The sequence below is a fragment of the Octopus bimaculoides genome, chromosome 7, assembly GCF_001194135.2.
Source record: "Octopus bimaculoides isolate UCB-OBI-ISO-001 chromosome 7, ASM119413v2, whole genome shotgun sequence".
NCBI lineage: Eukaryota > Metazoa > Mollusca > Cephalopoda > Octopoda > Octopodidae > Octopus > Octopus bimaculoides.
In genome coordinates this window covers 40,661,260-40,673,441 of record NC_068987.1, presented here as the reverse complement: position 1 = coordinate 40,673,441, position 12,182 = coordinate 40,661,260, and the positions used below count along the sequence as shown (strand labels likewise).

The 12,182-nt window shown below is 38.0% G+C and overlaps 1 protein-coding gene across 1 annotated transcript in view; it reads left to right on the top strand.

Moving 5' to 3' along the window:
• LOC106874745 (uncharacterized) overlaps nt 1-11,046 on the top strand; it is a 39,482-nt gene extending 28,436 nt beyond the window's left edge. The window contains exons 3-4 of the mRNA XM_014922585.1: nt 10,609-10,696; nt 10,784-11,046. Of these exons, the coding sequence (XP_014778071.1) occupies nt 10,609-10,696; nt 10,784-11,046 (351 nt within the window). The remainder of the gene's footprint in view (nt 1-10,608; nt 10,697-10,783) is intronic.
• The last annotated feature ends 1,136 nt before the right edge of the window (nt 11,047-12,182 follow it).

Here is a 12,182-nt window from a genome sequence, read left to right as displayed (position 1 = left end):
CCTAACCACAGACTACCAGTGTCCAACCTGCAGGGGCCTGTGAGCTTCCAGCTTCGGGCTACACAGCCACATGCATTCCCACCTCTGACTGTTGAGACCACAGACTACGTCTTCATCGGAGATTGATGGACTACTAAGAAAACAAAAAAGAAAAGATATATATATATATATATATAGGCACAGGTGTGGCTGTGTGATAAGAAGTTAGCTTCCCAACCATATGGTTCTAGGTTCATGGCACCTTGGGCGAATGTATTTTATTATAGCTTCTGGTCGATCAAAGCCTTGTGAGTGGATTTAGTAGATGGAAACTGAAAGAAGCCCATGGTATATATATATATATATATATATATATATTGTTATATCGCAATAACACAGTGGCTGTGCGAGCTACGAAATCCTCGTCGCTACTGTTATAACGCACGTTCGGATGACCTCTACTCAATTACTTCGACGTCTAGACTTCTCTCTCTATATCTACGTATTGGGTTAGCCTACTTCATCGTCTGGGGGCGTCGACACAACACACACACACACACACACACACACACACACACACACACAGGTATCACTATAGAATGTTGTACAGTGGAGACAAACACAGTTTGAACACACTAAAACACATTTTGCTTCATCATTTTTATGTCAAAATAAATATTTTCCATTTGAAAGTTCTGGATGTAAACTTTTTTCTCATATACCTTTAATTTATATCTGACAGTTACATATCATGTCAGGGTCCCACAAACACTCTGGTATTTCCACGCATTTACAAAGTTTGTTCCACTTTGTTTTTTTTTGTTTTGTTTTTTGACTGCTGAACAATAGCTCTCATTCTAGTTCAATGTGCTGGAATGCTATAACTTGACTTCTGTACAAAATCATACAGTCAAGAGATATTTTTATCTTATTTTAATATAAAAATTGATGGTAGTAGGTCAGATAAGCGTTACGAAATATAAAGATTAAAACTTCATTGTAAATTTTCACTTAGACAAGAACATATTTTCTTCAAGATTTTAATATCACAAAAAAAAAAAAGAATTCTCACGAATTCAATATGGTCATTGATAATTCTAACTACAATATGGCTTAAAAGTGCAAAGTAAGTAAGGAGGGTGGTATACTGACCCAATTTGCCAAACTGACATATTCGCGTGTAGCAAGAGGTCAAACAGACACAAATTCAAGGCTTCAACTATCAAGTTTAAGCCAGAATTTCAAGAAATGGACAAACTAATTACTAACTAAACATATACTTCTACAAAAAATGCACTAAATTGAATTTAATAAGTCTTCAAAAGCTCAAAATTTATTCCCTCTTGCTACTTCAACATGTTGAGAGCTGCTAAGCAAACTTAGCAGATATTCTTATACATGTGTAAAAACTAACATTTCCCTTCTCCAAGCTTAGATTCGAAACCGAATCTAAGAATTCTCCCCCGTCGGATTTATTGTGAGCAACAGGCGCGAAATCAGGTTTTCTTTGTCCTGTCAAAAAAATGATGGACAGCCTCCCCTCGACCTTATAACCTCATAGATGTCAAGCGAAGTTCAACTGGACAGCGACTGACATACTTAGGTACTAAACCTGCTGCAGCATGTCCATCCTTCTAGCTGCCCCTGATTTTTTATAAATAGGAGAATCTTGCAGGGAGGACAGAGAGAGACGGACTGTGATTCGCGACAGACCGACCCAGTGCTCTGCGACTATCACACAGAGATTGGCCGTACCACGCAAGATGAAGGAACGAACACACATACACACACACGAACATATTTAGTCTTCGGATACATCAACTACACAGATGTACCCCGGTTCCATTTTTCCTAGCAACTCGAAGTAAGTTGCCAAAAATTAATGTAGTGGTGAAGAATATGTACTAACACCAGAGTTCAATGCAGCAAATAATATATGTTATAGTTGACCATAGTATCTCTTTGTTTATTTACAGGCAAATACATGCCTATCGCACCCTGACACGATAACACAAACATACAACACACTCCACCACATTATGGTGATTCCACCACATTTTGGTGGCACCACTACACATGTAAATTTCGTTTTCTCGAGAAATATTGGTCAAATCTCACCAATAAAAATTATGTTGTGCAATGGATATACTTTTGTAGGCTATTGAAGTCAGATGTGATGGGTTTTTTTCCAATTTCGAATACAATCGGGTTGATTTGTGTCTGTTTACATATTCGTTTTGGGTATTTTTTCTCTCTCCAACTAACGAGTTTGCTGCAAGTTATAGATGTTGATACCTTTAATTTATGTTTTTAATGCTTAAAGCAAGGAATTAATTTTCACGTTTTCTTTGGTTTTTAATCTAGGTCTACATGCAATTCTGAAAAACGTATGAGGTGATTGTTGGATGAGCTAAAATCAATAGCTAAATCTCCCTTAAATTTTCGTTTGAAAATATTTTCATTTTTTTTAACAAAAAGGCTTCTCGTTTTTAAGGGCATAGTGCAAACAAAATTGGCTAAAATTGGTCCGGAGGAGTGGAATCAGATTTTCAAAACTTTTTTTCATAAAAGCTTACTCTCATCATTTCCAAGACTGATGCAAAAGAAATTGGGAAAATCCTTGTCAAAATGGAGAAAATCCAGCTTATGTGAGCATCCTGATCCAAAACTCTACCATTTATAGCCATATTTAATAGTCTATTGAAATTTTATTGAGACATTGTCATGTTCTAAAATGCCAGGATTTATTTAGTTCTATACTCTGACTTGTACTTTTGGATTTAACAAGATCCGAAAACACTTTGAAATTGTTTGTGATATCTAACAAAATAGGCTTTACATAAAAATTTTTTAAATTGCCAAAAAAGTTTTCTTTTGCAGAACCTGAAAAAAATAGGCAACTGCTATACCATGGTCACTATTAATTTGTGTACTTTGAAGATGATTATCACTTCAGTTTCAAAGATATAAATCACAAATATGGCTAATTATTCATTTAGGCCAATTAGGCAAGATTTCAACTATTTCACTGACCATTTAAATTGTCATATTTCCTAAAATATTCACCCAGATTTCACAAATGAGATCTCAAAATGTTTCTTTTTTGAATGCTCTCCAAGAAAAAGTACAGTAGAAATTACATATAAATATTTTCAAAAATTCATAGTGATTCATAACATCATCATCATCATCCATGTTGGCATGGACGGTTTGACCAGGGCTGGCAAGCTGGAAGGCTGCACCAGATTCCAGTCTGTTTTGGCATGGTTTCTACGGCCGGATGCCCTTCCTAACAACAACCACAGTGTAATGGTTGCTTCTATGTGCCACCGGCACGGGTGCCATTTGTGTGACACTGGTATCTGCCACGACTGGTTTTACTTGGCTTGATGGGTCTTCTTCTCAAGCACAGCATTACCTCCATGAGGCCCAACGCTCGTAGCCGGGCATAATGCCAAATGGTCTCGGTCCTTGCTTCTTTGAGGCCCAACGCTCAAAAGGTGCTTTTATGTGCCACTGGCACGGGTGCTATTTGTCTGACACCAGTATCTGCCACAACTGCAATTTTACTTGGTTTGATAGGTCTTCTTCCCAAGCACAACATTATGCCACAGGTCTTAGTCATTGCGTCTGTGAGGCCCAACATTCGATCGGAGCTCAGTTTTGGTCCTTGTCTCCGTGAGGCCCAACGCTCAGTCCTTTCCTCCGTTAGGCCCAACGCTTGAAATGTGCTTTTATGTACTACTGGCACGGGTGACATTTGCGTGACACCAGTATCTGCCACGACTGCAATTCTACTTCGTTTGATGGGTCTTCTTCTCAAGTACAACATAATTCCAAAGGCCTCGGTCATTACATCTGTGAAGTCTAACATTTGAAAGGACTTCAACCACTTTTACTCCATGAGGCTCAATGCTCGAAAGGGTATTTTACATGCCACCTGCACAGGCGCCGTTACGAGACACCAGCATCAGCCACAACTACAATTTCACTTGGTTTGACGGGTTTTTTTTCAAGCATAGCATATCACCAAAGGTTTTGGTCACTAATCATTACTTCTGTGAGGCCCAAAGTTCAGAGATCATGCTTCACCATCTCATCTCATGTCTTCCTGGGTCTACCTCTACCACTGTTTCCCTCCACAGTTAGGGATCGACGCTTCTTTACACAGCTGCCCTTGTCCATACGCATCACATGACCATACCAGCACATTCGCCTGTCTTGCACACCACACCTGATGCCTCTTATACCTAACTTTTCTTATAAGATGCTTACACTTTGTTGAACATGTACAGACATTGCACATCCAGCGAAGCATGCTGGCTTCATTTCTTTCAGGCGTGTTCTCGGCTGTCACAGCCCATGTTTCACAGCCATGTAGCATAGCTGTTCGCATATAGGCATCATACAATCTGCTTTCACTCCGCGAGAGAGAGAGAGAGAGAGAGAGAGAGAGAGAGAGGCCTTTTGTTGCCAGCAAAGGCAAGAGCTCTCTAAATTTTGCCCAGCCTAATCTTATTCTATAGCTATGCTCTCGGAGCATCCACCTCCGCTGCTAACTTGATAACGTAAGTAACGGAAGCTATCTACTACCTCTACCCTACCCCATGGCAGTTGATGGAGTCTATTTTCTGTACATTTTTGGTGTTTATTATATATGTGCATCTACCACGCACAAAAGCTTTTTTCCCTGTTAACCTTCCTCTGATATTACTGCACCTTTTACGTATCCAAAGCTTACACTGGGTACATCTTACAGAGTTACTACTTACACCTTTTCTAAAGATCGGTCAGGGCCATCTACTTGTGATTTGTCTGCCTTCCTACTTACTAAGACTTTGGTTTTTGCTCGGTAACTCTAAGGCCCTTCGATTCTAGGCCTTTCTTCTATATCTGGGACTTCTTCTCTAGTTCTGGTAGTGATTCATCTATAAGAACAAGGTCATCAGCGTAGAGGAGTTCCCAGAGGAAGTATGTCTAAAATTCCTCTGTTATTGCCTGAAGGACTATGATGAACAAGAGAGGGCTGAACACCAATCCATGGTGAGCCCCTACTTGTACTCTGAATTCTTCGCTGTACTCGTTGCCAATCCTTACCTTACTGGTAGCGTCTCTGTACATGGCTTGTACAGAGACGTTGGGTGGTTGGTGAGAACCAACCACCCAACTATCCTTAGTTTCTGCATTCACCACCAGATGAGGGATCAGTGAACTCTGTCAAAAGCTTTCTCCAAGTTAACAAAAGCCAAGTACAGAGGTTTATCTTTGGCTAAGTATTTCTCCTGCATATTCGGCTATGTATTTCTTACCCGAAGTATAGCATTGGTGGTGCTTCTCTCTGGCACAAAACCAAACTGCGTCTCATCTAGACTAATTATCCCCCTAATTAGTTGGGCTATGATTCTCTCCGTAACTTTCATCACCTGATCCAACAATTTGATACCACTGTAATTATTTCTATCCATGGCATCACCTTTACCTTTGTAGCAGTTGACTATAGTGCTGCTACACCAGTCATTAGGTATGACTCCTTGATGAATCACCTGATTTACAATACGGGTGACTAGACCATAACCTACACTGTCAGATATTTTAAACATCTCAGCAGTGATTCCTGGAGGGACGGAGGCTTTCCCTGTCTCCATATCCTTAATTGCTTTATCTACCAAGGTACTGTCATTTCGGGTAGTTGGTCTCTCGATTAGGTCATTTTGGAAGACTCTTCTCCCATTCGTTCTCTACATTCAGCAGTCTTTCATAATGGCATTTCCAAGCTTCTTTCTTTGCAGAATCACTAAATGCAAGTGCACCATCATCCATGCGGATTATGTTCTCTCCTATAAAATCATGATTTTCTCTCACTCACTGTCTTGCAATCCAGAACATTTCAATTCTTTGTTCCTCACGTCGCTGAATATAGGCAAACTTCCTCTTTTCTGCTTCTCCCTTGGTTAGATATACCTGCCTCCTAGCTTCCCTTCTAGCTATCTGATACAGCTCCCTGCTACCTCCACTCTTCCAGGTCTTCCAGGCCTGTTTCTTTACTCTAATGGCCCTGTCTATGGCAACGTTCCACTACCACGTTACTCTAGATCTAGTTGAGACTTTGTACCACCCACAGATTTCAGCAAGTTATCCCACAGGAATTCCCAGTTGCTGTCTATGTCACAGGTTTGTAGCTCCTCCTCCCTCTCATCAAATTCCTCAATTATAATGTTCCGAAATCTCTGACCATATGAAGGGTCTTTAAGCTTCCAAATCCTTCTTTTCCAGATTGGTCTCCTTCTTGGCATCCTACTGGCCTGAAGTCTGAAGTAACTAATGACTAGTCTATGCTGGGGGATACATTCTTCACCAGGGAGGGTCTTTGTATTTAAGAGCAGCCGTGCCTTCCGCTACCTAGTGAGAATGTAATTGTAGCCTCCTGATTTGTAGGTTATTAGGTGGCTGGTCAGCTTCCTGAAGTTGGTGCGGCAGATCAATAGGTTATTTGCATCACAGAACTTCAGTAGCCTTGTTCCCTCTTTGTTTCGGGAGTCAGTTCCATGACCCCCATGTACACCATGAAAAATACCGGACCGCCATCCGACATGCCCATTGAAATCCCCGGCCTCGAAGATGAGATCCTTGACATTCGTCTTTGAGATAGCCTGCAGAAGAATATCATAAAAATGGTCCTTCTGTTCATTTGGCAGGCCCGCTTGTGGGGCATATTCAGAGACAATTGATGCTGTGCTATTCTGCAAGACTAGCACTCTATTGCTCACTCTGACTACTATGACCTTATCCACCCATTTCTCTGGAAGAAGTATGCTCACACCACTGTTACCTTTCCAGAAAATTGCCTGTGAGGAACCTGGCTGAAGCTCCTCTCCACCTTACCTCTTGGATACAGCATACATCAATACACCTCCATTCAAGCATCTCAGCAATCTAACTAGACCTACCTTTCAATGTGTTTACATTGACAGTGCCAACCCCGAGACATGGGAAAGGGGTGCAGGAGGGAACATGGGTAGGAGAGAAGGTATTGGACACCCGAAAAGAAGGTTTCAGTGATCGTTTGGTCACAGACGTGTCACATCAGTTGGTCTCGCTTTAACCTCACACCATTCAAACGTTAAAATTGTTGTGCCTATTGGTGGTGAGTAACATACATATAAGTGTTACTGCTGCAAATATAAATAGGTCAATGTATAAATTGATTATATAAGTGATCTGCAATTGGTTAATCCATTATATATATAGAGAAAGAGGTAAGTGGTTTGTTAATTTGATAATAATTTACTAAGTAACATATCACCTTTTGGTGCATTTAACAATAGTGTGAGCGATTGTTGGTGGCAGGGAAGGAGGAACGGATGTATGCAAGTCTTCTGGTAGAGAAGCGAGGCAGAGCCCTGTAGGGGTTTCCGGTATTGAGAATAAATTTTCAATGCAGTGGGCACATCGTGGACAAGCAATAGCCAGTTTAAAACAAGAGTGCCTACAAATGGGAGAATCATGGCAACAGTGTGAGATATAAGTAAAACAAGAGTGCATACGAATTTTAGATAACAGTGACATTATGAAACAGGGAGAGAAAACTAAAGTTTTAGGGAATTACAATTTGAAAGAAATTTGGAGAATTAATTTAAATAATTACAGGTTACGAAAGTACATGTTAGTAATACGGGTGAGATGAACGGATGAATGAATGAAGCAATTAAAAACGAGAGAAATTCTTATCTTAGCTGTGCATGTCGTGAGTGTCAATCAACAACAGTGAAGCAAGCAGTGTGAAAGTCTAAGAAACCATGTGCTAAAGGTCCTTTATATGATCTACAGCCGGTCAAATAAAAAGGACAATTTTGCCATAGGAAATAGAAATAGCAGCAAGTAACCATAGTGAAGAGGGAGCAATGGCCAATTTACTATATTTGGGGAGAAGCAATGGCCATTTTAAAACAAGAGTGCCTACGAATGAGAGAAACATGATAAATATTTCTATATATATATGTCTGTGTCTCTTCGTTTCATTATCTGTCTCCAACCACTTCTTGAACACTGGTGACGGTTTGTTTACATCCCTATAGCTTAGGGACTGATAGAACAAGTACCAGGCTTAAAAATAAGTACTGGGTCGATTCATTTGACTAAAAATTCTTCAAGGCAGTACCTCAGAATGGCTTCAGTCTAACGACTGAAACAAGTAAAAGATAAAAGATATGTTTGTATATGTCTAAAAGTACCTTTAACTCTATATTGTGAAGTATATGGTCATTTTGTCTTGTCTGTATACTATCAACACCTACCTTTTTTTACTCTTCTTTCTCCATTTATCAACACACAGACACACACGCATACATATTGTACCATCCCCCACCACCACTACCACAGGTCGTCATTCTGACTAAAACTTTCATCTAGAATATTTTTAATAACCCTCAAATGTTTTTCTTTTATTTTCTTTTCTCTACATCCTCCCTCTTTTCTTCTCTCTTTCCTTCATCATCTCTGATCTTGCATCATGTATTTTGTCTATATCTCCAAGAATATACACGTATAAATATACGTGTATGTATATATTTATATGCATGTATATGTAACTTTGAGTAAATGTATGTGTATTTGTATTTGCATTTGTATCCACGTTTGTCTGTATGTATACGTACTTTGCTGGATTTCATTCCGCTAATACAAGTTTTCTCATTGGTAATACTTTTCTGTATTTATGCATAAATATAATTGTTTTTCCCAAATAAATTGCACTTCATATTTGAGCCTCCGATGAAACTATAAGGTATTACTCAGGCACACAACTATGAGTCCACTGCATTTTATAGCAAAAACAGCTGTAAACTAATGAAGTTCATACAATAATTGTTTATTCTTTAGTCATCGCATTTTCATTTTATATATGTGTACATATGTAATATCTGCTTGGTAAGAACCTTATAGCTTTACAAACCCCTTCACATGTATTGGCTACCATATGCTATTCTCCTTCTACTGGATATACAGCAGGTATTCTCCATATACATGTGGAAATTGGTTAATATCCACAGAATTCACAGTCTCAAAATCACTCACCAGAAGACATGCAGATACATAGATATTGTTGGCTCATTTTAATGCAAGAATGTGTATAATACATGAAACCCTCAACAAGTACCAGCTTATACAAATGCACATAAACTATAGTGATTTGGATTAAAGCCTATTCATTCCACCTTGTATTGTATTCGAATCATCTTTGTGCAATTGAGCTGTAGACAAAGACAGCTGCTGAATTGTTTTGTAACCATCATTAAATTTGTTGGAAGAAATTAGTGCATTTCAATTTTTGGAATCCATCACACTCAATAATGCCCCAGATGAAAAATGTTTAGATGAATTATACATATTTGTCAACTGCAATCTAATCAATGCTATCTTCAGCTTTGAAACTATCTAATCAGTCTCTTTGGATGCTGTTTTTACTGGGTGCATACGTTTGTGATCTACATATTAAATCCATCAAAATCACTTTCATTTTTACACCAGGAATTAAATCATTAAACATAAAAATAGATGAAAACGCTAACAATACTCTAATAAAGCATGGCAGCTTTAATAGAAGACCATGCAAGAGTAGGTGCAATGATTGGGTACTTAATTACAAATTAACATTGAAAGTTAGCAACGGCAATGCTGAATAATTAGTAATTAATTGGTTTTGTTGTTGAATAAGCATTCCATAAAGGTATTTTTATTGCAACATTTGTATATGAGAAAAATGGTGTTAGGTGATAACATGAACATATGATTCTACAATATGAAGGTCAGATTAATGAGGATGGGCCATACAATTATACATACAAATATATATATACACACACACACATACAAGAGATGTAGTTTCAAAGAATTATAAGTTATTTTAAGCTCACCATCCTAAGTATGATACCCTGCTCTTAACTCTATGTATGAATATAGTTCATGGATTAGTGAGTTGCTGGAGGCTGTTCTCACTGATTGTGAGTTACTAACCATGGTTTATCTGGAACATGAGAAGAAAAATTAATTCTAGTAATGCTTGAAATTTTTAGTAGGAACCATCAGCAGATTCCTAGTTTGTTTACACTAAACAAACACGAGAATCTTATGATATGCTTGTTTGGTATATTGTTATATAACAATAACTGTGGCCAAAATCAAAACACAAACTTGTGGCTCCTTGACCAAAATTCTCAATGCATCTTGTAAATTTCAGAGGAAAATACTGATATATACTTTTACTTTTTTGCCTTTTCATTAAGCTCAACAAAAGAAAAAAAGATTTCAGTCAATCATTTAAGTTTACTTGGCCCTTCCAGAATGAATTATCTTCTTGATGATAATTATAAAAACAGAGACTGCCACTTCAGTGTCTGGCAGTAAAGACAGAAAGACAGAGACAACAGAAAAAAACTAAGCCACCCAGCTAAGGTGGACAGCAGACACCATTATTGCCACTATCTCAGCCAAGATGCAATAACAATTGCCAAGGCTGGCTCACAATAAAAATAATCAGCAAGCAACATGTACATAAAACAAGCACAGTTCTATTAATAAGATAATTGAAAAAATATCTTTCACTTTTTCTTATGATCAATGTTTTTGTTGTAGGGATTTAGTAATAATAGTACACCCCTCCCACATGATGAATGGAATAACATAGTCATTACAAGTAAAGAGAAGTACATGAAGTACCAGAGTATGTAGTAGATGCTGAGAGATAGTCATGACTTTACTGGTTTTACTGTATACAAAAGTGGGTGCTATAATAATTTAACATTTTAAGGATATAACAGTGGTGACGAGGATTTAAACAACTCACGAGGAATTAACAACTTACAAGAAGTAACAAACTCACAAAGGTTTTTGTTGTGTGAATTTTACGAAAAAATCATAAAATTATGGAAAAATTTGTTTGCCAGTTTGCTCAAGTTGCAAAAACAGCAACAACAGCAGCATCTACAGCTGCAAAAACAACGGCTGAAGCAACAACAACAACAACTGAAAGAACAACAGCAGATACAACTGCACGAGCAACAACAGAAGTAACAACAACACTAAATAATATTACAGCAACAAATGCTGCAATTACTGAAGTCATCAGGAAAGTCAGAAAAAGTGTTCTTGCCAGACTATGTTGCGAACTCGATAACAGAGTTCAAATATGAACCTGACAAAGGAGTTACCTTCAAAACAAACTACAGAAGATATGAGCAAATCTTTGATAAAGAATGTAAAGATTGGCATGAAGAGATGAAAACGTACTTAATCTTGAGAAAACTGGTGGAAACAGAACATGGACGATACAGTAATTATGTACTCCCAAGAAAACCTTTGGACGTAAACTTTAATGACACAGTAGATGTATTGTGTAAAATCTTCAGTGAAAAACGCTCATTGTTCAACACATGTTGGAAATGTCTGAACATAGAGAAAGATGACGAGAACTACACATATTCTAATAGAGTAAACAAGGAATGCGTGCATTTTAAGCTGGACAAATTAATACCAGATGTGTTCAAATGCTTGATTTTTACACAGGGATTTACTGCTGAAAAGGATGCAGAAGTTAGAACTAGAATTCTTGCAAAGCTGGAACAAAACCAGGATGTAACCCTACAATAAGTGTCAGAAGAACACGAAAGGATAGTCAAATTAAGACGCGACATAGAAGAAATTGAACGTAAAGATTGTTTCCAAGTAAAGCAAGTGCAAAATAGTCAGAAATAAACCTATGTTTTGCATGTGGAGGAATACACCTGAGTAAAAATTGTCCATTAAAAACAAAACAATGCTTTCATAGGACATATACAGATGCACTGTAGAAGGAAGATGATAAAACACCAGAACAAACGAAAAAGAATAAATAGTTTAGTAGAAAGTGGGTTATACATCTTTAGATTGTATACCTGACTTTCTACTATAAAATTAAAGAAATTGACGGAACGCTGAACTCCAGACTAAACAACTCAAACAACATTTATTTACTTGGTAAAACATACATATCTTTAGTTATACATCTTTAGAGGTGAGAATAACGAGCTGTCGAGTATAAGACCGAAAGATGTAGAGACAGCTTTTAAACACACGTCCATGCTCAATCGCTGGCCAGCGTGAAAGAGAATGAATTGAGCGGGAAACGCTTGCTTGTTTTATTCTACGCATGCGCAGGCGTTACTACAATA